Below are 25,811 nucleotides of genomic sequence, written 5' to 3'. Positions count from 1 at the left end.
ACGGCTGAAAACGGATCCAACAATACAATTAGGTGCTCCTGGATTGTATTCTTCTTCTCTTTTGCTTGTATATGTCAAAATGAAGAGTTTGGGAAGGAGATACAGTAAACTGTAGGAGGCATTATTTGGTTCAAGATAACAAAAAAAAAAAAAAAAAAAAAGACACAATGAATTCATAGCCCAAAGAGAAAGATTACTACTATGATTCTATGCATCGTTTTATAAAAGAAAACTGTGGAGCGAGAGGTACAGACCTAGAAAACTGAACAGATGTCAACGTGGCAAGCTGAGAGTTGTATCAACTACTTTTCTATTACTGTGATGCGTCGTCATGACAAAGACAACTTCAAGAAGGGTTTGCTTGGGCTTAGGGTTCCAAAGGGCTAACAGTCCATTGCCCTCACAGGGAGGAGGCACGGCAGCAGGCAGGTGTGGGGAGCTAAAGCTTACATTGTGAAGTGCAAGGCCGAATTAGACAGCAAATCATGGCAGGCTTCTCCCCGGAAACACATTTCCTCTAGGAAGGCCATACTTCCCCAAACAGCACTGCCAACTGGGGACCAAATGTTCAAATGCCCAAAAATATGGGGGGCATCCCATTCAAACAACCACAAGAGTGATCTGAATATTACATACAAAACGAGGGAAAGAGAATAGCTGTCTGCTGGTGACATAGGGTGGATAAAGATATGGAATAGCTCCAGCATGGAATGGCAAAGGGAAGTGACAAGGAGATTGCAAGACTTGACAAGTCTTGACAGACAGCTGAGGCACTGACTCGTCTGGGAACTGCTCTTCTTTTTGGCTATTAACACTCTAAGTTTATCTCCTGCCAAGAACATACCAGATGTGGACTGTTTGATTTTATATATCAAAAAGGCACAGTTTCTAAAACAATGGGTCGCAAACCCATTTAGGGTCATGCAATTGAATATTGGAAGTCAAAAAAAAAAATCCTTTGGTAGCAATAAAAGGTTTTTGGGAAACATATAACATGCACTCTGAGCTGTGCATGTTACGACATGCAGTGCCAAAGTGTTGTATGTTGTGAACTGCAGTGTTTTCATTGCACATGAATGATTTTCTGCTCTTACAGTTTACTTGTGAAAAACAAAGAATAATATTTTCTACGATCATTCCTAGATATGTAAATGACAAATTCATGTATATTTAGACTCACAGAATGTCTGTAGAATGTTTGATTTTAAAAACTGCGAAGACTTGAATTTTTTTATTTTTTGAGAAGATTTACATGTGTTTGCTGTGCAACTCTGTGTATGCACGTGCACCATGTGTAAGTTCCCATGCCTGTGGTGGGCACAAAGGCTAGCCAGGGGCTGTAGTTATGGGTGTTGCAAGAAACCTGGCTTGTTAAGTGGGTGATGAGATCTGAATTCTGACCCTCATAACTGTGCAAGTGATACTAGCTACCGTCGCATCTCTCGAGTGCCTTCAAGATTTGTAAAATGATTTTTAGCTTGGAGTAAGTATAAAATTTCCAGCCATCTCTGAATGATCCTAAAAATACTTCTGTCATTTTGTACTACCCATTTATACAAAGCTACACTCTCACCAGTGACAATTCTAAGGTCAGAATAGTAATCAACTGTGAAAACCATTTAAGATGCCCTTTGTATTGAAATACAAAGATTCAGTCAGGTTTTAGCCTTCATGTAAAAGAAACACATCAATGCCACTGCACGTCCTGTATAGTACTGACGCTGTCTTAGTCAATGGAATAAAATGCATAGAGATTAGTGACCTTAACTAGCTGTGTGTTACAACCACAGCCCAGGAGTTATGTTCTTACCTTAGCTAAAAGTTAATAAAGATATTTTGGTTTGTAAAAGTTTTATTTCTAGATGTCTCTATTTTAACAAATACGTTTAAATACAAAATCAACAGATTAGTCAACAAAAGATAAAGTGCTCAGTTATCTAAATCATAGTATTCTGGAGAAAACAGCCTTGAGGAAAGCCTGAAAGATCCAACAGCACTCAGTGCAGTCCATTCTCCATTAACGATTTTCTGTTAAGTGTTCAAAATACAAGGGTTGTTTTCTGTGTCAGGGAAAGCAAAAATTTCCAAGCAGATTTGCCTCTGTTTAAAATCTCTGGGAATTGGGTTCAAATGACTTCATATGAAAATAATTTTGGTGACCAAGCTCTTTTTGTTTCAGACACTAAAAGTGGCAATGTTTGAAGAAGACAACATTTGACATCTGAAAAAACATCCCCAAATGGACTTTTCCTGTTTTCAGCCTATTTATAATTGTGCTTAGTTAGGACACTTCTGTTTTTGCAACCGTTGCTGTAAACATATTCTTTACTTTTAATTTTAAACATGCTGGTTTTATGTGCAACTTTTATCAGTTTCTTTCTTGGTAACTCTTTTTGGTCAGCAAGGCATTTTCTTAAACACATGGCTTTGAATCCAAGAGTATCTGAAAGAAATACTTTTTGGGTGGTAGGGGGGACCCATTCATCCACATCACTTTCAGGGCCCTCAGTAGGGCAGTGGTTGATCTCTGGTTGTGTCAAACCAGATACAACAGGACTTTTAGATTTCTGGCTAGGTGTTTTTACATTCTTTGGGAAGGTTGAGGTGGCTTGCTGTTTGTCATTTTCAGGAGAAATTTTTGTTTTCTTATAGTTAGCATTAAGATTTGAATATAACGAAGGCAATATTCTGAAAGTTCCACGTAAGCCATGAATTCTTTGGTGGAAGCCTGCAACTGGAGTTGACTGTGAACATGGAACAAAGTCTTGGCTTTCTGAAAAGTCAGATTCTGAGTCTGACTGAGAACTTGCTCTTGGACACCTTGATGTTGATATGTTCTGCAAGGGTAGTATTTGTGAAGGCTGGCTGCAGTTTTCACCTACAACACAGTTTTCAGAGCAAGATGCTTCCCAGGGTAACAAAACATCCTGTGACATTTTGGTAATTTCTGTTCCAATGTCCTTATTTTTAGCAACATCATCAAAAATATCAGCAGAAGCATTGTAGCTACCTTCATGATCAGCAGAGAAACTTTGTGTTAAGTTACTACTGATAGGCCTGTGAGGTATTCCTTTTGCGGTAATTGTATTTCCTGGACTACTGCAAAGAGTCTCTAAAGGATATGTAAGTTTCCGGCATATTGTAAAATTATCATCTTGGTTCTCTGACCATCTATAATACTGCTTATTTTCTAATTTCTGAAGATAAGAAACATCACTGTGTTTCTTAGAACACAAGCTTGCCAATTTCCCTTTCGTATCTGAACATGATTTATCTCCACATCCATTACATTTGTTCCTAAGATGAGAACAGTCACCTGTTGAGGTATTAGGTCTGAGTGAAATTTCATCCCTTTGTTGTAGGGTTCGCTTTTGGGTAACTGATGCTTCCATATCGTTTGGAGATGTAAAGAGAGTTGACAGGCAAGTATCCAGAAACCACTCGGAGATATCACTTCTATTACTGCCTGTAGAGACAGGCTCTGCTGTCTGGTTGGGTTTTGATTCTTTTTCAATTTGAGGACTTGGATTAGACTCACAGCTGGAAAAGAATGTCTCTTTCCTAGAGTTTTCTTTCATCATTGCTTGCGATGATCTTAAGCATAAATGAGGTGCATTCAAGGCTCCAGTGTTTCTCCTGGGCGTCACAGATAATCTGCTGTGGTCTGTGTGGAATTTATCAATGCCATTATCTATAATCTGTTTTCTGTCCTTAGGATCTGTCTCGGTGATAGCAATCTCATTTTCAACAACTTCCAGAAACTTGTTCAGGCTTTCAGAGAATGGTAGGTCATCCCAAATCAAGGTCTGGGAAGCACTTGGTGTTTCTTTAGATCTCAGTGATGACAATGAAAACGCAGATCTCTCTTGAAGGATGGAGGTAGTATTTATGTCTCGATGCTGGTAACATGGGATGTCATCCTGGGAATACTCACTTTTAACTGCTGCTTCACTGTAGCACTCTGCATTGTCTTCTTCAGAGGGGTCTTGCATTTGTGGAGGGAGTAAACTATTAGAGTCAGAGAGCCTAGTTTCACGAAAACCGGGGCAAACTGGACTCAGATGATCAGCTTGTAAACCAAAGTCTCCGCCCAACTTTCCTGTTGTATTATTCTTGTCCATACAAGAAACACGGCTCTGAGCACTCTGAAGGGGACCATGCCAGTTCTTAGCAGCGGTGGCTTTGGAAAAGGAGATGTACTGTCTGTCTTGGTTAAGAGTACCACTCACCATGGTTTGGTCTGAAGCTGAAATGTCATCACTAGCTGTTACTTGCGAATCAGTAGAAGTCAGTTCAAGAGATGGCTGCCAGAATCTGAGAAAATCATCTCTGCCACAGGACTCCAGAAAGCAGGATGTTTTCCCAGAGCTACACCTGCTGCTAAGATCACTGTCCGAGTGATCTAAAGAGAGCGAGTGACAGCTGCACTCCTGAGATTCGCAGTGCTGTTTCTTGAAATTGGAACTGTGCAAAAGCTGATTTAAGTAGTCAATGACAGTAAAGCCTGTCACATGTGGGCTGGGCAGAACCATCTGGGAAGCTACCAGTGTTCTGACTTCTCCTTTGTGCTGACAGCATGGCTGCAAGAAGTTACTGGGGTCTGAATCATGTTCACACACATCTCCAAAATTCTATGAAAGAAGTAAATGCATTTAAATGAGAAGAAGATAGCTTTCTCTGGGCACAAGGAGACAGGAATTTAAAGGCTAAATGAGAGTGATGCTAACTCCTTTAACTCCAAGCCCTGCACTGTTACTGAAAGAGCAGCACATACCAAAGACCATGGGCTGGGACACAGACTCGGTCCAGCAGCTACTAGGGACGCTGGGGTTCTGGGCACGTTATTTAACTCCTCTGTGCCTCACTTTCTCACTTATGAAATAAAGGCTGTTGATTAACAATAACAAAATTGGATAATACTTAGAAAATAGTATCTACTCTATAAATGCTGGTATACTATTATATTTGTAAAACAAGAACAGAAAAAAGAAAACTAAACTATGTAATATTTTAACAAAGTATAGTTCGTTAGCTCTTGGTTTCTCTGTCTTTGGGTTTTCCTTAGTGCCCATTTGGTAGTACTATATTCTCTTGACTACATTCCATTTAGAGTGTAATCAAATTTCCTTTTGCTCTTTTTAATTTAGAATACTTTCTTACTACTCCTTCAGAGTTAGTACATTTTAACTCTTTCTACTACTATGTATTTAAGTATATGTATTTAATTTAAGAACATTCTTCTTAATCTATTCTTTTTGAGAAAGGGCCTTATTATGTAGCCCTGGCTGGCCTGGAACTTGCCCTGTAGATCAGGGTGGCCTTGAATTTAAGAGATTCATCTGGCTCTGCCTCCCAATGCTGGGATTAAAGGTGTGTACCACCATACCAGACCTTAATATATTTTTTAATGTTTTTAAACAATACTTAGACATTTGTCTTTAAGGTTATTTCTCTCTTTTGATAGAAAACACAAAATTTTACTAAGTAATTTGTATAGAATTTGGAGTAAAAGAAAAGTAATCTTCCAGAACCAAAAATCTAATACCTTTTGCAATTCATAGTAAATTCCCCCCTTTAAAAACATTCAATTGGGCTTCTTTGGCTTTTGTAATAGGGAGTTGTAGCCTATAATATTGAAATAGATCTCATGCAAGCTATTTCTATAGTGTCATACGCATCTATCAACTCTAATATCTATATAACTTGTTCTAAAAACAACAAGGAGAGTTACAACCTTTTCATTTCAATGGGGATCAGAGGACATTCAAAGGAAGTTGATTTCAATTACCGTCACTCCAAAGACAAAGCTTTGCCCGACGAAACAATTCTCCACCGCTGTGGTCAAGAGGCTTTGCCTCTCACCACTGTCCAGGGTTTCTGGGGTTTCACCAGAATCCTCAAGGTACCTTTGAGAGAAAGTGTTCACAGTGATGAGCTTTGAAATTTTACTTTGCAGTACAATCAGGAGACACAATTATTTTAAAATATGGTATGAACCTTGTTAGTCACATACAGAGAGAAAGAAGTATGATGGCATGTTGGCCCTAGTAGGTTTCAAAAGTATAAAAAGAGAAAAAAACATTTAAAGCCATAGGAAAACCCAACCTATCTCGTGTGAATAAGATGCTGTGAAGTCTGGGGAAGGAGCGTAGAGGTAGACTGGCATGTGTAAAGTCTGCCCTAAGTTCTGGCTATAGCGCTGTGAGGGAAAAAAGTGCACGCTTACTTAATCTGCAGCCCTCAAAGGTACGCTAAGGAAAGCAGCAGTGGCAGTAACAGTCTTTCTGCTGTCCCTTTCCTTCAAATGAGTCTGCGCTAAGGTACAATGATACGAGCATTGATGACTAGGGAAAGAGGGGAGGGAAGACAGTGACGAGGAGAAAGTTCTTTACTTATATGGATTTTTATTTTTTATTTTATTTTTTTTTGGTTTTTCGAGACAGGGTTTCTCTGTGGTTTTGGAGCCTGTCCAGGAACTAGCTCTTGTAGACCAGGCTGGTCTCGAACTTATATGGATTTTTAAAGTCTTAAGGCTGGGTCTTATTAGGTCAATATGGTAGACTGAATGTAATTGGCCACCATAAGCTCACAGGGAGTGAGTGGCACTATTAGGAGGTGTGGCTTTGTTGGAGGAAGTGTTGAAGTCTCCTATGCTCAATCTATGCCCAGAGTCAGTTCACTCCCTGCTGTCTGTGGATGCAGATGTAAAACTCTCAGCTCCTTCTCCAGCACCGTGTCTGCCTGCACACCACCATGTCCTGCCATGATGATAACGGACCAAACCTCTGAACTGTAAGCCACCCCAATTAAATGTTTTCTTTCATAAGAGTTGCCACAGTCATGGTGTCTCTTCAAAGCAATAAACACTAAAACAGTCAAACTGGAGGGATAAATCTGCAAAGTGACTGAAAGAATTGACTAACTTGTATTAGAGTTTTATAATATTTTGTTTGTTTGTTTGGTTTTTCCAGATAGGGTTTCTTTGTAGCTGTGGAGCCTGTCCTGGAACTCACTTTGTACACAAGGCTGGCCTTGAACTCACAGAGATCTGCCTGCCTCTGCTTCCCAAGTGCTGGGATTAAAGGCATATGCACTACCGCTGCCTGGCTACAGTTTTATAATATTTTACATAGTTAAATTTTCCCTTTCCAGATTATCTTTTAAGGAAACTGATGGCCAGAGATAAAGGGGTTCTTCTGAGTAAATGCAAACACCTTCAATGCATGTATTTTCGAATCCTACGGGCTTGCTAGACAAGCAGTCAGGTAAAAGAATGCTTTAAAAACTCTCACCTCTTCAAACCAGTGGCAGTGAGTCCAAAAAAAGTGTCTAAGCAGCTCCCAAACACAGTAACGACACACAATCTGCTGGATTCCGCGACTTTTAAGGACAGTCTGTATCTGTAACTGGCACTTTCAGCTTCACCACTGGAGCCACACTTGGGACAAGTAAACCTAGAAAAGTTGGGGAGACAGCAAAGAGTTGTCCAAATTTAGGGTGATAGTTTGCATATCAATAGTGAATTTCATTCTTAAACTATTTACAATCAACACCTTTTTTTGTTTTCCTCTTTCCCAAGGCAGGGTCTTGTGTGACAAAACTGGCCCCAGACTGTTACATAGATCCTTGACTCCTCCCTCCAGGAAGAGAGGACTACAGTCATGCACAAACATATGGCTAGGTTGATGAACTTTATAGATTTTAGTACCACCAAACTGAAAGAAACTGATGGGAAACAGTGTAACAAAAATAATAACCTTGAAATATTATACACCAAGAATTTACTTGTAAGACAGGTGGTGGTGGCAGACACCTTTAATCCCAGCACTTGGGAAGCAGAGTTCGAGGCTGGCCTGGTCGACAAAGCAAGTTTCAGGATAGCCAGGGATACACTGAGACCCTGTCTTGAAGAATTAAATAAAATTTCTTTAAAGAAGTTACTTGTATTCTTCTTAATGTCTTGAAATTTATTAGTTTCTAAAAGATTTATTTTTCAATATGTGTATGTGTCTGCATGTGTATATAGGCATACAAGTGACCTCTGAGTATAGAGGTATTGGATGTTCTGGGGCTAGAGTCATAATCTCTCCAACCTCTAAAAATTACTTTAATTCACCAGGATATGTTACGATCATTAGATTATTATTAGATTATAAAAACTAGATCAAAGGCACACAAGTTAACTTGTCAAGATAATAAGATAATTTAATGTAATTGTAACCAAAGGGTACTTAAAAACTCTTGTTCTATATGGCTTGGGCTTGGGTTAGTTACTAGATGCCTGGAATCCTGAGGACTGGATCTGTAACCTCCAACGCATAGGAAAGACAAAACAAAATCAAGCAAACACCATGGCACAAATCTATCAAGCTAAAGTGTCAGTCTGCTTCTTTTTGCAGTGAGTACACTGTATTTTCCTCAGGAATCCTTGCTGTGTCTGTGCTGGGCAATTCCTCATCATTGAGCTATAGGCCCAGGTGGTATTTTCCTGCTCTTGTCTGTAATCTTACAGCTGTGATCTTCATTTTTCTTGTTTTTCTAAACAACCCTTTAAAACATGGTAATGGGAGATACTAGGATCTTACTTTCCCATGCTGCTAATAATTTGGCTTAGAGAGTGGCAAAGCAGAAACAGAAATCAATGTTAGCTATCATTTGACTATTGCCAACAAGCAACATGATTCAGTGAAATGATTCAACACATCATAAATACTATTAGCATAGGCTAATTATTATTGCCTTTTATGGGCAACATTGAAGATGAATCTGTAAGAATCCATTCATATAATCTCATTCAAATGTGCTAGTGTGTACTGTAAGATGGCCATAGAATAAAGAAAACTGACTCACTAGAACATAGCCCGTTTTTATTAGTTCCAAGGTGTAATAAAGTGAACTGTTTCAAATAAACACAATAAATCTTTTAGAGTTATAAAGTAATAATGCATTTATATATAGTGAGAATTACTAGCAAATCTTAAAATAATTAATACGCATCAATATTTTGTATCTATAAAAGTTTCTAAGACATGTGTTTACCTTCTGTACAAATGGAAAAACTAGTTTGGATTTTTGCAGAAGGTGGCAGTGAATTTGGTTTCCTATTCTGAACTTCCTGATTTTCATTTTTATCATAACTATAAAAAATATGATGACAAATAGAACAGCACTGATAGCTTGACAACCCAGGCCTATTTGTTTTACTGCAAGGATATACTATATTATATGCATACTTTTATAAAACAAATATATCGAAGATATTTATTTATATAGTTCTTAATCTTTGAAATAAATGTTAATATGGTTAATATAGATTAGCACCTCTCACACTTAAACAGCATACCAATCACCCAAGGATCCTGTTAAAATTAAAATACTCATTCTGCAGGCCTGTGACAAGACTCCTAATTCTATACTTCTAATAAGCGCCCATGTGAAACTGACAGAAAAGCAAGGGCATAGAAAATATATTCCTGCCGGGCAGTGGTTGCGCACGCCTTTAATCCCAGCACTTGGGAGGCAGAGGCAGGCGGATCTCTGTGAGTTCAGGCAGCCTGGTCTACAAGAGCTAGTTCCAGGACAGGCAGCACCAAAGCTACAGAGAAATCTTGTCTCAAAAAAAATTCCAAACAGAGACTCCTGACAAGCTGAGCTGCCTAGAAGACTCTCAGACCAACTGATCTACCTGGAAAGGATTCTCTCCAAATTGTTGAACTGCCTACAGGTTGTGCAGTGAGCCCCATGTTTCCGGTTATCACGAGAAGTCATCCATGCTGGGGTGGGCCTTGGTTATGCAGTTGTCTTTGAGTCATTTCTGCTCCTGTACCCAAATTCCTGTAAGTAACCCCAGTAAAACCATGGCTGTTCACCAGCTGGACTTTGATGGTGTCCATATGTGGGGTGAGAAGACATTTGTTTGGGTATCCCCAGTAATAGTGCCTTATAACAAGCTATGATTCTCATTTTCAGTTAGGGAAAGGAATTTATGAGTGTTAAGAAAGAGCCTTAGACTAAAGCAATTATTTATCGGTCCTATTAAGTTACTCAGGAGACAATTTGCATGTTTGAGTTGGGTACATATTATATCTATCATATATAGCATAGACAGCCTATGTGGATAAATCTTACTTATAGTTTTTGGCACAATATATTTTACATATATTTTATGCTAAGAGTGCATTATACACTTCGTAGTTAAGAATAAAGAACTTAAGTGACTTAATGTCCTTAAATCCCAGGATTGCAGGGCTTGTTACTTGCTCAGGGAAACACACTGGAGATGTTTGATCCCACAGCCACTGGGTTCAGTCTTTTCTCAACTACTACGCCTTCGAATTCATCTGCATTAAATTTTGTGCAGCTCCACTTCTTTAAGGTCTTCTGGTGGCCAGGGAACTTGAACTTGGTTCCACACAGGGCCTCAATCACCTGTTCCTTATTCTTCAACTTGGTGTGGATACACGTGAGGACCTGGGCAGTCACTGTGCCCAAGGCTTCCCAAAGGCACCCAACACGCCGTTCTGGAGGCTAGACTGGAGAAAGCACTGAGATAAGAGACCTGACTGTGCACTGTAAAATTGTCTTCCAGGGTCCTTAGGGAAGCTCTAGCGAGCAACAGCTGCAGAGACTCCCAAGGTCGCTGCCGTTTACAGTCAGTAAATGTTAGGTCCCTGAAAAGAACACTTTTATATTGGTGAGATAAGAGTCTTTCACTGACCCTACCTACTGCAGTTGTCACTGCTAAGGATTTGCAGTAAAAACAGGACCTATAGAGGTTAGGTAGGGGACTCACCACAAACTTGGCTAAAGTAGTGGGGCAATGGAAAGGAAGAATCTCTGTTTTCTATGTTGGTTCACTTCCAGTAAGAAAAAAGGAGAGCAGAAGCAAAAAGGTCAAGCATCAGCACTGAGTTTTGTGGTATTGTTAGTGTAATATGAATAGGTACACTGTTACTTTCTAGGGATTCAGTTTCCACAGGAAAGAACCGTGCGCTTTGGGGTTTTATGCATCTAGCTGGAGCTCTTTTCCTACGGATTTTTAAGAATTTCAAATCCAACTTTTCGCTTCTATTCTACAATGATAGGTGGTATATCTGGGGTTCTCAAATATACTCGGTACCATGATTTTATCATGATAATCAGATGTAGCCAAACAGCCTTATTGTCATACAAAAGACTATGAGAATTTGAGCACATCTAACCTGAAATTCTGAACTTCAGAGTACTTGCAAAAGTTTCTGAGCACTGACATGACTTAAAACACTGTAGACTTTGAAAACAGGGGTAGCAATACAGAACTGTGAATTCCACAGCAGTTTGGGCTGCAGAGACTCACTCACTAATGAGCAAACACACATCCATTTTGGAGCACTTCTTTTTCAGGTTTAGGCCAGGGATATTCAACTAATTAAGTTTATGCAAATAGTCTTAAACCTCCAAAGTTGTGAAATTGGAAACACATCTGTGCCCAAGCATTTTATATAAGTAAATAAGCACGGCACTAGCTACTAAGTTTATTTACTTTACTTAAAAAATAACCTGAGGTGAGGACCATTAAAAAACAAATAAATACTCTTAAACTTGCCCCAGAAACTAGATCAGTACTCAGTTCTATTCTAAGATAGCAGAAGAACCAACCCTGAGAATTCCTGAGAGAATCTGATGCTCTGCACGGTGAACTCAGTCTTTAATTTTACCTCTGGGAGTCAAGGACTATCCGAGAGAAGCACCTCTGACATGATGGATAGATAAAGCTCGAGTTCTGGAGAGCAAGCACCGAGGCAAGGAGGAACCTCCGTCTTCTATTCATGTGTCTGCTGTCCTAGAAAACAAGCATGGGGCTTAATGCAAATGTCAAATCACATGTGAATTATTCTTCTTCTGAAAAACCAATCAGCGATATTATCTTTTGTTTCATTATCAAAGTGAAGGCAGCTAAGTGTCAGTGTACTGGGAGATTAAATCTGGGGCCACACAAATGGTAATCAAGGAGCCTATTACATGATGATGTACTGAAAAACTGAACCACTACTTCAGAGTAAGTAGACATTCTAGTAATTCAGGGGAGACTTCACTTAGCTCATTCATGTTTTTTTATTAAATAAATTTATTCATCTATTTATTTTACATCCTGCCAGTTTCCTCTCCCTCCTCTCTTCCCAGTCCCTCCCCCCAACTCCCCTCTCCTCCCAATCCACTCCTCCTCATTTTCTGTTTAGGAAAGGGCAGGTTTCCCATGGGTACCAACAAAATATGGCGTATCAAATTGCAGTAAGACTAAACACCTCCCCAAGTATTAAGGCTGGGCAAGGAAACCCAGTGAGAGGAATAGGGTCCACATTCGTTACAAAAGATACAGAAGTTTTTAATTGGAAGGGTAGTCCATGAACCTTCTTTCTTCCTCCTCCCTGTGCTTTTGAGGGTTTTCCTATTTTTGTCTAGGCCGGTCTTGAACTCATGGGCTAAAGTGATCCCGAGTAGCTTCAATTACTGGCACAGAAGCTGAAAACTGCTTTAGTAGATTTCACTGAGCAGAGTTTCACAGTTTGGGGGTAGAAAAGGGACTTACAACTAGCAAATAAAAATGTTATAAGGTCTAAGAGATCAAGCTTTAAAAGCAATTCTTGTTTATATAAGCATATCAAAGAAATAAAAGAGCAATTCTCTCTACTTTTATAATTTGACTTTAAATTCTTTCAATTGTACATTGGCTTACCATTTTCCCTCATTGATTAGCTTATGCTAATAAGGTAATAAAATAACTGTCTTCAAATAAAGAACTCTACTGTTCAGAGAGTTAGATCAATTTGTAAAAATGTTTGACCTGTTTCAGAGACTGGCACCAGTAAACTCTGACAATGGAATTCAGTTAGGCACAGCACTTTAGGTACCAACAGAAATGTATTGACTGTGGAAGACTCACATGAGTCCTGTGTCAGGAAAACATTTCCATGAAAATAAGATTTTCCCACTGCTTTTTCCATGGAAGTCTCACTAAGTGTATAAACTACACTTATGGGTAGACCCATGTCCAGACAGCCAACACAAAGTAAAATCAATAATATTTTAGTACCATATTTCTTAGTTAGAGCATTTTTTTTCTTACTGATCTTTTGCTTGTACATTATGGTTTCTAGAATTTTATGGGTTTTGTTTTTGTGGGTCTGTGCTTTTCTTATTTTTAAAATTCTTTTTACTTGCTTGTTTCTTTCTTTCTTTTTTTTTCTCCCACCAATTTCCCTCTTTTATTGGAAAGAGATATTTTTCCCCTCACATAATAAATCCTGATTTTGGTTTCTCCTCCACACCTTCCAGTACCTCCCCTCTCCCACTGCAACCCACCCCCTTTTCTGTTTCTCATTATAAAACAAACAGGCTTCTAAGGGATAATAATACAATAAAATAGAGAAGGCAAAGATTATTGTGGGCCTATGTTTACGGGGGTCCAACACAGAATTTTATAGTCTATATGGACATTCAAATTATTCTTTATGCACCGTGGGTGGTACCATCTGTTTATAGGCAGGTCTGCTCTGTTTAAGAAGAGCAGCTGAATGTGAACCTGGGAGTCAAATATTAAGCAGGGATCTGCCATGGTCTCTGTTTTAGTTCCTGCTTCTAGCTTCCCGCCTTGGCCTCCCTCTGTGATGAACTATAAACTATAAGGCAAATAAACTGCTTCCTCCCCATCAAAACTTTGAGTTTTTTTTTTCCCCCACAGGAATTGTAGATGGATTGGTTTGTAATTTAACTAAGACGCTGTGCTGTATCGTGGGCACATATTTTTCCCTCTGAAGTGCTAGGGTTGGAATCCTGGACCTCCTATGTACTAGGTAAGCACTTTATTACCAAGCTATATTTTCAGTCTCTTCTTGGGAGAGGGCCTCTAAGTTTCCCAAGGATGGAATTTGTGGCTCTCCTGACTCAGCCTCTGAGTAGGTGGGATGACAGATATGTGCCACCAGGCCTGTCTAGATAACACAACTTACCAATACAAGAAAAACAATACAAACATGACATTCTAGAATTAATTTATAAATTATGCAAACATGAATTGCTCACATTTTAAGAAGGTTGGTTGCTGCCTTTTATTTAAGGGTTTATTGCCCTCTAGTGGATCAAATACATACATAAAAACAACAACAAAAAAACTAATTCACAAGTAAATTTAAGAATTAAAATGAACAAGTTCATTTTCTTTTTTATGATTTTTACTGTTGGTGCTTCTTCCCCTGGCAAGCCCAAATGGTAAAGAGATACTTCATTCATTGAGCGAAGGACATACTATTGAAATTCCTCTATTTTTCTTTGTTTTCAGAACCTATTTCCTTCATGATAAGCGTCTCCTATCTTATATCTCTACTACTTTGCATGGGTTATGGTGAATGCATGCTTGATGAAGTATCAGGACTGAGTAAGCATTAAAGTTAGGAAAACATTATAGACCTGAGAACAACTTCCTATCTGGCTCATCATATATCTATCAGTCAGAAAACCATGCTGCAACTTCATAAGCTCAATATATTTACTTACTGTAATATATTATACACTTGTTAAATGCCAACTGTTGCTATATGTAGTGAGGGGCAGCCAGACACAGTCCTTTCCTAGTTACTAGATTTATGTTCTAGTGTAAGAGTTGACAGAAAATGATTGACAAGCTATATAAGTGAAATGTACATAATACGTTGAGAAAATTAAAAAAGAGACTGATCAGGTCTTTGCTTGGGGGTGGGATAAAGAGAGAGACAGGATTAGGATAATGTAATTTTTGTTTAGAAAAAAGTATTTTCTGTCAGAGTGATGGTATTAAAAATTCATTAAAATTCTTTATATACCTAAAATATTTTCTAAATGTATAATTTTTGGGAGCATATTTTATTTTTCTTTATATGTCTGTGTTTGTCTCTCTGTGTATTTGTGCACCATCTTCTGGAGCTGGTGCTACAGGTGGCTCTGAGCGGCTGGATGTGGGTTCTGAAAACTGAGCCCAGGTCCTCTATAATAGCAGCAAGGTCTCTTAACAGCTAAGCCATCTCTTCCCTAAATGTATAGCTCTTATAATAAGTAAAATCATAATAAAAAATACTAGGCAGGATACAGCAATAAGACACAAGGAAACATCAGCTTCTCCTAATCTCATACATCTAAGAGTAGAAATAAGGAGACTGGGAGGGAGACAGGAGAAAGTCAGTGACATGGTATACTGAGGAGAACTAATTGTTCCTCTCCTTTGTTTTCCAGTGATTGCCTAGGTCAGTGACCAAGAGGGAAGGCACAGGCACAGTCTTAAAGCTATTTGGGGGAACCATACCACAACCAAGGTTACTTTCTAAGTCTCATAAAAAAGAATGGTAACAGGGGAGCTGGTAAGTTCAGCACTCAAGGTGGAGGCAAGGGATCTCTGTGAGTTCAAAGCCACCCTGGTCTACAGAGCTAGTTCCAGGACTGCCAGAGATTTACAGAACCTGTCTTGGAAAAAAACCAAAACTTAAACTAAACAAAAAAAAAAAAAAAAAAACAAAACCAAACAAAAAACCAGAGAAAGAGGGGGGGGGGAAGAGAGAGAGAGAGAGAGAATAGTAACATGGAAGGGGAAGTGCTATAAACTGTAAACAGAAAGTTACTTAATGAAGGAGAATGAATCAATGTGCAGAGCATCCTCTTCACTCTACAGACTAGTTAGTTCTGTCAACGGCAATGAGGTAGGACAGAGGGGAAATGTGGGGATATAGAAGGGAAAGAAGCCCCTCTAGTTTGTCTTTCTCACTGAGTCCTGAAACTGCAATGCAACTGATAAGCCAAAGTTGCGTATATAAGTATATGTTCCAAAGACTTCACATTTGAGAAAACAGACTGCTGGACCCCAATTTCCAGTTTATTTTCTCATTACTAACTTGTCAGAAGGCAAGCCCATGAAAAACCTTATTCACATAAAAACATTCACTTCAAGGATGGACCTGGAAGAGGCAGAAAGATCCTAAGCATACAACTTCAAGGACCCCACATTTTTCAGACACACCAGGGCCAACAGACACAAGAGCTCAGAGAGTGTGACAGCCCACACAAGACCTGCACAGGCTCAACACAGACAAAACTCCCAGCATGGGAGAGGAGAGCGGACAGTGGCCAGAGGAAATCACTTTTCTTCAGTGGAGCGACTATGTGTATACAAGCAGACACCACGGCAAGGCTAATACTCAGAAGGAGATGGCCAATGCAAATGGAATGCTTTTTTTTTTTTTTTTTTAAAGAGAGAGAAAGAGCATAAAGATAGGCAGGCAGAAAACTGGGGGAGAAGCTGGGGAAGGGGAAAGAATATGATCAAAATAAATGATATGAAATTCTTAAAAAATTAAATAAACATAAAAATGTTAGAAAAAGAAAAAAAATGTGGATCCTATCTTAAGGTTTTTAATTTAGTCGGGTTCATAATTTCTTTTGAATGCGTTCTTGTGTGCAAAGTCTTTACATCATTATTAAATTCTCTGATCTACCCAGAGAATTTAAAAGACCAACTAAAAGTCAGGATGCTGTGTAGGAGAGATGGCTCATTCCTTATGAGCACTGGTCTTTCTTCCAGAGGACCTGGGTTTGATTCCCAGCACGTGCATGGCAGCTCACCACTGTCTGTTAATAACTAGAGTTAACAGACATTCATCGCACTTTTCTGGCTGCCATAGGAACCAGGAGTGCACACACTGCACAGGCACCGTGAAGATAGGACGCAGGTGGATCATGTCTGGATGTCCTGTCTTCTGACAGGTAGGTCACAGTCTCTCCAGTCCTCGGGACTGTTTCTCAGCACCATATATGTAACAAGCCATCTTTTTCAGACCTCTGAAAGGACACACTCACCCCTGTAGGAAGTCAATCCTCCATTCTAGGGAAGAGAAAGAGGGGGTAGGCTGTCTTCCCTTTCCTTACTCCTTCCGCTTTTCATGTTGATTCAGGGTACTGCTCAGTGGTCGAGCAAACCTAAACACAAAAATACAAAAAAGACACAAGCCATTGCCACCCAAAACCTAGAAGAAAATCTTCCATGCCCTGTGAGATAACCCTAGACTTCTAATTTCCTGTTTTACAGCCCCAGAGGCCTCACTGTAGAAAGAGAAATTTGAATAGTTTTCTTAACACCTATGATCTCCTTCAAGGACACATACAAGATCTAACTTTTCAAAAGGCAGTCAGAAGGAGTTCAGAGCCAGCCTTTGGCATGAAATGCTGTTACCCCAACTCAAAACAAAACAAAACAAAAAAACCAAAGCTAAACAAAAACCTTTGCAAACTAAGAAATAACAAATGAGTCCGAACAAGCCTGGGGTGTGGATGGGAATAAGCAAACGTCTGGAGGGTTGGGGAGAATCCAGTGACGTGGCATGAACGGACTGTGATGTTCCGGGTTTGCTCTCCCACACCGAGAGGTGTGTGTCGGTATGGATGGCAAAATCTAGCGCTGAAGGTGGCGAGGCAAGCAAGGCCAAAGGGTTTCTAACATAAGGAATTTGGACTTAAAACATCGGAGGAAACAGGAGCATTTCAAATAATTTAAACGGGGATTATCTTGGTCAAAATTTTCACCTATTTCCCTGGCCATTCGGGGAATGGATAAGCTGGGGAAACGGTTGGAAGCCGACTGTCACAGCTCGTCAACGGGGACAGCTTCGATTACGTTAAGGGCAGCTCTGGGGAGAGCAGGATTTCAGATGAGATACGAGAGACCAAGGAGTCTGGAAATCTTTCAGTGTCTGGATGGAGCGCTTTACTCCGCTAAACATTATCTCTAGGCAACAAACCAACAAAAATCGGTGCCAGCACGGCTCTGCACGGCAGCCAGCTGACACAGTTTGAATCTCCCCGGAGAAAGTCGAGCCTTTTCCTGTCCGGGCTTCTGGGCCTCTACGGCAACAGTAAAAGTTGCTAAACCTTCTCCAAGGAACACGAAAATGATTGACTTTCCCCTCCAGCCCCGGTTCCGCCCTTTACGGTGACGGAGTCCTGAACAAATTCGTCCCTCAGGGGCCTCTTTCTGCAGCTTCTCACCTGAGGTAAAGGATCGGGACAAGCCCGGGCAACCGTGAAGCGACGCCTGCCCCTCAGCCTCAGCCGCGGACCGACCGCCAGCACTCGAATCTCCCGCGTTCCCTTCCGCCGGAAGTACCGCCTTGACGGAGCTCCCCCGAGAGCCAATCAGAGCAGGGCACCGCGGTGGCCGGCCGCTTCTCCGGCGAGCGCCCCTTGTGGTCAGGCTGCGGGTGGAGACGGCTCTGGAGGGACGTTCTCCCCGGGCTGCTGGAGCTGGAGTTCCTCGGGCGAATGGCGGGGGAGGCCGGGAGGGCGCGAGGCGTGGGAAGGGGCGCCGGCGCCCCTCCGGCGGACGTGGTGCCACGGGGTGGGCAGGAGGGGGCGCTGTCGGCGAGGGAGCCGCCGTCGCGGTCGGCCGGGCGGGGCCTGCAGGGGTTGCTCCGGCTCGGGGGTGGGAGGGGAGGCGTCGTCTGCACGGACGACCCGGCGGGCTTGGAAGGGATGGATGGGGTTGTGCGGGGGAAGCAGAGAATGGGGTGGCCCGAGGACTGAGTCTCCACATGGGGTGGACGCTATGGAGGCGAAGAGCCGGAATAACCTGCAGGAGGACAGAGCGATCTGCAAACTTTCTTCCATTTCCTGCTGCCTGAGAGACCTAGGGACGATCGAGGACTTGTTTCCTGATCGAAGTAGAAATGACAGGGTTGCTGTGCTGGTTGAGCGAGAGGTCACGTGTGTGTGTTGTCCTGCCTAGTGAAGATTGTCAATACATATTCTCTCTCTCTCTCTCTCTCTCTCTCTCTCTCTCTCTCTCTCTCTCTCTCTCTCTCTCTCTCTCTCTCTCCATTATGTAGGATTTGCGGGAACAGTGTGAAGGTGGCTATGTGACTATAAAGGCAGAAATATGGCGTGACCTAGAGAAGCGATAGGGTTCGGGGAGCCATAGATGCGGACGGGCCAAAGCCCTGCGGGATAAAGGCCGACGTAGACGTTGACCGCAGTGGAGGTGGGCGGGGAGGAGAGGGAAGGCGAGTGACCAGGGTAGCGGCGGCGACGCCTGTGGGGGTCAGGAGCTGCCTGGCTTTGGGTGTCCCGGAGGGAGGAGCTAGTCTGCAGCGGGCGGAGCTCCGAGCTGGGCCCGGCTTAGGCTGGGTGCTCTGGCCGGTGGCCCTCTTTCTCTAGCTGCCCAGCCTGAGGCTGCCAGCCTGAGCCATGGGCTGCCGGGCTCTCCTGCTCCTGCCGTTCCTATCACTTGGGGCCGCCACGACGATCCGGTCTGGGCTAAAGACCCTCGGCAGCCTGCACTTGCCAACCAACCCCACATCCGACCCTGCCGTAGCCAATAACTACTCAGTTCTTTACTTCCAACAGAAGGTAAGCGGAGGCTGGGAAGTAGGGGTTCCAAGTCCCAGGTACCAACCGCCCGTACCTTGCTTGGCTGGTAAAACTGAATGGAGACCGCCGCCCACCTCCAAATTCAGACTCTAATGCTTAGGACTTACTTTGGTTTTAGTTCACAGTTTCTGGAGGGTAGCCCTAAGCCCTAATTTAAAATTTATCAATAAAAAATGTTTCCATGTTCCCCAACAAAGACCAAGAGAAATATCTTCCTCCAGTTCTGGAGGTCCGGGTTACATTTAAAAAAAAAAAAAGTCACACTTCACAACCAGCTCTCAGAGGATGCCTTAAGGAATCTAAACTCTTTATTTTTCCTTGGCCAAAACCAAATTATGGAGACTAACCTTGAGTCCAGGTCTCTGAGCCGGAATTCTCTGAACACGAATTCTAATGTACCTAGTTTATAATACCAGGATCGTAAAGCGCCAGCCTGCTTTCTTCACTAAACTGCTCCTCTCAGTTCCAATGTTACCTCTGGAGGTTGAAGGTCTGCATCCACATCTGAGGAGAGTGCCAGGATCAGGTCTCTACTCTTTAGCTTGAGTCCACCGGTTCAAGCCAGGCTTCTCCAGTGCCTTTGTACGTGGCCCACCAGTCTCAGTGTTAAAGTACCTGTGTCCTCTGAAATGACAAGGAACCCTAGATATATTTCCAGGAGTCGCTGTAGGCTTGAATGTGCAAGGCACTGGGGTTAGAAAAAGAATCCAAGAGCCTGAGCTTGGCTTTAGAGATCTCAGCAAGCCCTGGCCTAACTTTGGGATCTGAACAGGTTACAGTTAGTTTCTTGACTTACTGAAGGTTCTAGTGACGGTGAAATGAAGGCGGATAACACTCCCCTAGCAGAGGAGCTGTCTGAAGTTGGCAGGTATCCATCCATGCCTGATGATAGACGGGAAGTTTGAATAGGAGTCTGGGGAAGAGGAACGGCATGGGGTTGTAGAACAGTTTAATTTTGAAGTTAAAAAAAAACCTAGAAATTTGGGTTTATGAAAAAGAAAAACTATTGTAATTTTAGCAGAGGTAGCACAGTCTTTCTGAGGCAGCTCCTTTAGTCTCCTGCAGTATAGTTCCTCATTTGTACATCGAGAAGGTGGAGTCAAGAGCTTTGCTTCTTATACTTTCCCTGGAGCCTGCTGCTGTGGAGGCTAGTTGGGTCTGGCTGGAATGAAGGCTGTGTTAGGAACCCTGGGAACTCCTCTTTCCCTGCCCCCCACCCTTGAAGTGTTCTGCTTCTATCTGCTTTCTTTATACTGGGATTTAAAAATAAACACATTTTTTTGTTGTTGTTGTTGTTCGTTACTGTAAAAACCAAAATTGTACTCAGGGCCTTTCACCCTTGAACTATCCCTAATCTTTGTACTGGAACTTTTTGAGTGTTTTGTTACACATATGTAACTATAGCATCCAGTTCTTAGCAGAAAAGTTAGGGGGTGGGGTATAGAGCATGTGGTCTCTAAACTCTCTCTGGGAGTAATGCATGGGGGAACGGAAGGGTGGAGGGATAGAGTGATGCTAATTTGTTTTCCTTTGTCCTCTCTCTCTCTCTCTCTCTCTCTCTCTCTCTCTCTCTCTCTCGTGTGTGTGTGTGTGTGTGTGTGTGTTAAGTTACACTAGCGAGTGCACATATGAATCGGGGAGGAGGGGGTCAGGTGTCATGCACCATCACTCCCTGCCTTATCCCCCTGAGACAGGTTCTCTTATTGAACCTGGAAGTTTAGCAGGCTGTTAGTCCCAGCGATCCCCCTGTCTTCACTCATTGGGGTTGCAGGCAAGTGTGGGGCCATGGCTGGCTTTTTATGTGGGTGCTTTGATCTGAACTCGGGTCCCTGTGCTCTCACACCAAATGCTCTTATTCACTGAGCCATCCCCCCATCCTCTCTACTGTTTAATATAATTTAAGACCTTTAAAAGACATTTTCAGCAGTTGGCAAGTATGTTTGACTTTACTCAGTAAAACCTCATCCTGTAGGCTTGAACAGAGTTTATACCGTCAGACACTTTTACTGCCGTGTCTGCTTTATGTGTTGCTGGGAATTAGACTCGGGGCTTTGAGCTTGTCAGTCAAGCACCACTGAGCTACATCTCCACTCCATTTATACTTTTTTGTATGTATAATTGTGTTATATGTACATGTTCGTATGGGTGTGTGCATGTGGTGTATACACCTGTACATATGTGTGGGTGTTTGCAGGAGTTTTCTTCCTCAATTGCTCCCCATCTAACTTTGTGGGACAGGATTTCTCACTGAATTCAGGCTAGCTGGCCCATGAGCTCAAGAGATTTTCCTGTTTCTGCCTCCTAGGCTCTAGGATTATAGACAAAAGGCATGTTTTTTAGAGAGTGTGAATATGGGGGAGATTCAGAACTCAGGCTCTTTACTGATAGCTATCTGTCTGGCCCCCACTTAAACATACAATTTTTTTTAAAGATTTATTATGTATAGTGTTCTGCCTGCATGTACACCTGCACACCAGGAGAGGGCACCAGATTTCACTGTAGATGGTTGTGAGCCACTGTGTAGTTGCTGGGAATTGAACTCAGGACCTCTGAAAGAGCAGCCAGTGCTCTTAACCTCTGAGCCATCTCTCCAGCCACTTATAATTCTTAATTAAAGTCCATTTTTTTTTTTGATTTTCAAGACAGGGTTTCTCTGTAGTTTTTGGTGCCTGTCCTGGAACTAGCTCTTGTAGACCAGGCTGGCCTCGAACTCACAGAGATCTGCCTGCCTCTGCCTCCCGAGTGCATGCTCCACCACTGCCTGGCTAAAAGTGTATTTTTAAAAGTAGAACAAGGCTACAAGGCAGTATGTCATTCTAGGTGTAGGTGGCAAAAGATGTCTTAGCAAGCAAGGCAGAGGTGTAAATAGGAGTAGAATCAAGGGTCACCTGACCCCCAGCACAAGAAACAGCTTCTTTCTGCCAGATTTCTTAATTTTGCCTGTGCCCAGAATGGCGTCTTTTGTTTTTATCTCCTCGAATTTCTTCTTCTTACTTCTGCTCGAGTACTTTATCCATCTGGTTGCTCAGTCATTGGCCTAACTCAGGACTGTTGTGATTATGTCTCTTCTGGAGCCTGCTGGTCATCTGCACCCAGCTGTATTCCCCTTAACTGTCGGCCAGCATTTCTGTAAGTCTGCCTCTCATTCCAGCGTGGGCCTCATGACCACTGGCTCCTGCAGGCCCTCCCCAGCTCCTTCCTTATTTGTGGGGTGAACACATCAGTGGGCTGGGTTTTTTTTGACTTACGTACATCATTTCAGTTCTGCTTTCTGTTCCTGTTTGCGGTTCCCCTTCTTAACTTTTGCCCCAGATACCCATGTCCACTAAAATGCAGCTGTCGGGAGCTGCTTGCAAGAGGATATGGATAATTATCTTTTCCCTCTTCTTTCCCCTCGTTTTTGGTTTCTGTTGCCGACCTTAGGCCTGGAGCACAGCTACTGTTGTATGAATTGTTAACTGTTGCTATGTTTGACGATGGAGTTTCTGGATGGAGTGTTGGCGTTCATGGAGCTGGCCTCTTAGGGATGATGTGCTTGATCTACGTGTTGGAGGGCAGGGAGCTGGGTGGAAGTTAAACATGGTAATAATTAGCAGCACAAGCTCTAGAGACAAACAGCTTTGGAACGAATTCTGGTTTTGCCCTGAGTAAACTGATGAGCTGCTCGGAGGTAGCCCCTCTCATATCGTTAGCAAGTGGTAATAACTGTACTGCACAGCTCACGGGTTTGTTAGGAATGTGCTGATGTGTGCACACTCTAGCATGCAAAGTGCTTTTCTAGCAGTGCGAACCACTGGCCAGTCAGTAACAGCTAAGCAATAATTATTTTTATCTTTCTGTTGCTTAGTGCTTTAATTTACTTCTTTCCACCAAGAATAATATATTTAACAATTCTTTATAGCTAAAACTGTTATTCTGGTAAATGTGAAGATCTCTTTGAGCCTTTTCTATTGCATTTTATTTGAAACTCTTGTTTTATAAGCTTACAGGATTGTAGCAAAGGGATTAATGCTTTACTTTCTTGAAGTAATTTGTCTCTCAGGTAGACATGTAAAAAGAATACCAAACTATTTCTGTTTTTTTTTTTCTCTATGCTATTTTGAGTTTTGGCAAAATGTGAAGGGAAAATTTGGTAATGGACATTGTTAGAATGACCTTTTATTAATCAGGCTACTAAAATGGTAATTCTTTCTAGTAGCTGAGTGCCTACTGTTTTACCAGCTAATATTAAAATGTGAATGAATGAGATGAATGTAATTTATGCCCTGGCAATGCTGACGCATGCGTGAGCACCCTGTAAATGGCGGTTCTGTTTCATGGTCTAAGTTAATGAGGACAACTCTTCCTCAAGAGGGTACCAGATCTCATTACAGATGGTTGTGAGCCACCATGTGGTTGCTGGGAATTGAACTCAGGACCTTTGGAAGAGCAGGCAGTGCTCTTGACCGCTGAGCCATCTTTCCAGCCCATGCTAAAATGCTACTAAATACAAATCAACTTTAGGGTTTTAACTGTTGGCACATTTTGTGCTCTATGGGGTTTAGACACAGAACACTTCAGCCCTTCCACTAACTTGTGACCTGGTCTTGGCCAGTTTCTTAACTCTCTCAACTATCCTTTACTAACCTTTGGGATGAGGTTGGCTGTGCCCACCGAGTGCCTCTAGCCTCGGTGCTCTGCATGAGGACAGCAGGGTGGCACAGGTTCTGGGTTTAGCCGTAATGTTCATTGCCCTTGGTGAGTTGCTCCTAGGCAGTATTTTCATCCTGACTTTGAAGGAGATATAAATACAACTACAAAGTACATTTCAATTCAACATTTGTCATTTCTACTACTGTATATTTGTGGCTTCTGTTTGCTTGGTTGTAGGCCAGTTGAAGAAGAAAGAGCATCAGTAAGGAAAAGTCCTCACGGTATGTCTTATTTATCTTGGCTTCTAATGCCTTGTACAGTGCTACCACATGGTAGGTAGGCGTTTGCCCCCACCCCCTTTTGAGATGGAGTCCTGCTGCCAATTATATATTGACTTAGATTTTGAGATCCTCTTCCCTCAGACTCCCTGATGAGATCACAGGCAGATACTTGATTTACATGGTACAGATCATTAAGAAACTTTGAATTGAAAAAATTGACCACAAATTAAAGTGAAAAAAGCAGAAGAGTAAAATGAAATATAGAGCATGTGTCTAGAATATTGGTATTGTAGAAATCTGCTGGAACTTACTGAGAGCTTTATGTGTTTTAGGTAATATGGTGACTATTTAGTAAACATTCCCTTATTTAATCCTAATAGCCATACTGTGAGTAGATGCTACTACTATCCTACATGATAGGGAAGAGTACTGTGTTGTGTGTTGTTTTTGCTCTTTACTCTTTTGGCTTTTTGGGGGGTCCACCACCCAACTCCCAAATAAATCACACATGGCAACTTATTCTTACTTAGTAATGACTGACCTTAGCTTGGTTGTTTCTTTCCAGCTTTTGTAACTTAAATTATCCCAACTATCTTTTGTCTCTGGGCTTTTTCCTTTTCTTACTTCTGTATATCTTACTCCATGACTGGCTGAGAGGCTGGGTTGCTGGCCCCTGAGTCCTCCTCCCCTTGTTCTCTCATTGCTTCTTCTCTTCCTCAGTTCTCCTTCTTGTTTATCCTCTCTGCCTGCCAGCCCCGCCCATCCTTGCTCCTGCCTCACTATTGGCCGTTCAGCTTTTTATTAGACCATCAGGTGTTTTAGATGGCAAAGAATCACAGCTTCACAGAGTTAAACAAATGCAGAATAAACAAAAGTCACACACCTGAAAATAATATTCCCCGACAGTACTCCTTCAAAAAGGTTAAGTCACAGGACTGAGTGTGGGGTCTCTGCAAACCCCAGGGCTTGCCAAGTCATGATCCGCATGAGGCATGAAAGAAATCCGGTTCAACACTACTTAGATGGTGTTGGTTTAGAGTCTGACACTCGGCAGTCTATTTTAGTCATATTTAAATTAAGCACGGCAGAATTTTGGAAAAAAGTTTCTGATGATAATTAACAATCCCATGTATACAACAAAGTTTAAGACATGTTTACATTGAAACTCTTTGCAAACTCTTTGGCCTCTTCTATAAAGATGGGTACTGTTCCTGGGTGGTGGTTGCATATGCCTTTAAACCCAGCTCTCGGGAGGTACAGGCCGGCAGATCTCTGTGAGTTTGAGGCCAGCCTGATCTACAGAGTGAGTTCAAGGACAAGCTCCAAAGCTACACGGAGAAACCCGTCAAAAAAAAAAAAAAAAAAAAAAAAGATGGGTAATGTTAACTCAGAAACAATGGTCAAGATAAAGGGTATAGGGAAAATGACTGAGATAAACCTTATAGTCTGTGGGTGAGTAGGCTTGGCCTGGCCTCACAG

The 25,811-nt window shown here is 41.9% G+C and overlaps 2 protein-coding genes across 2 annotated transcripts in view; one reads left to right on the top strand and one right to left on the bottom strand.

Moving 5' to 3' along the window:
* Positions 1 to 637: 637 nt before the first annotated feature.
* On the bottom strand, positions 638 to 18,136 carry Ddias (DNA damage induced apoptosis suppressor). The gene is made up of 6 exons (XM_050154589.1): positions 18,043 to 18,136; positions 16,858 to 16,977; positions 11,697 to 11,821; positions 7,293 to 7,454; positions 5,789 to 5,906; positions 638 to 4,631 (listed from the first exon to the last, which is right to left on the bottom strand). Exons 3-6 carry the CDS (start codon positions 11,807 to 11,809, stop codon positions 2,262 to 2,264), a joined length of 2,763 nt encoding a protein of 920 aa, XP_050010546.1. The 5' UTR covers positions 11,810 to 11,821; positions 16,858 to 16,977; positions 18,043 to 18,136; the 3' UTR covers positions 638 to 2,261.
* Positions 18,137 to 19,103: 967 nt separating this feature from the next.
* The window catches only part of LOC126509018 (lysosomal Pro-X carboxypeptidase-like), a 48,034-nt gene continuing 41,326 nt past the window's right edge, over positions 19,104 to 25,811 (top strand). Inside the window, exon 1 of the mRNA XM_050154590.1 lies at positions 19,104 to 19,398. Within this exon, the coding sequence (XP_050010547.1) occupies positions 19,237 to 19,398 (162 nt within the window). The 5' untranslated portion in view covers positions 19,104 to 19,236. The remainder of the gene's footprint in view (positions 19,399 to 25,811) is intronic.

The sequence above is a fragment of the Alexandromys fortis genome, unplaced genomic scaffold (genome assembly GCF_014885135.2).
Source record: "Alexandromys fortis isolate MF-2015 unplaced genomic scaffold, M_Fortis_MF-2015_v1.1 scaffold_77, whole genome shotgun sequence".
In the NCBI taxonomy this organism is placed as follows: domain Eukaryota; kingdom Metazoa; phylum Chordata; class Mammalia; order Rodentia; family Cricetidae; genus Alexandromys; species Alexandromys fortis.
This window is presented reverse-complemented; position numbering and strand designations above follow the sequence as displayed.

Bases quoted from the DNA above. Each gene is read 5' to 3' on its own strand.
- Ddias (XM_050154589.1), bottom strand. From the start codon at position 11,809: ATGAATAGAAGACGGAGGTTCCTCCTTGCCTCGGTGCTTGCTCTCCAG. The intron at 7,455-11,696 runs GTAAAATTAAAG...CAACTTTTCTAG, and splicing joins ATAGTCCTTGACTCCCAGAG to GTTTACTTGTCCCAAGTGTG. The intron at 4,632-5,788 runs GTAATTGAAATC...CTTCTTTCATAG, and splicing joins GCTTTGTCTTTGGAGTGACG to AATTTTGGAGATGTGTGTGA.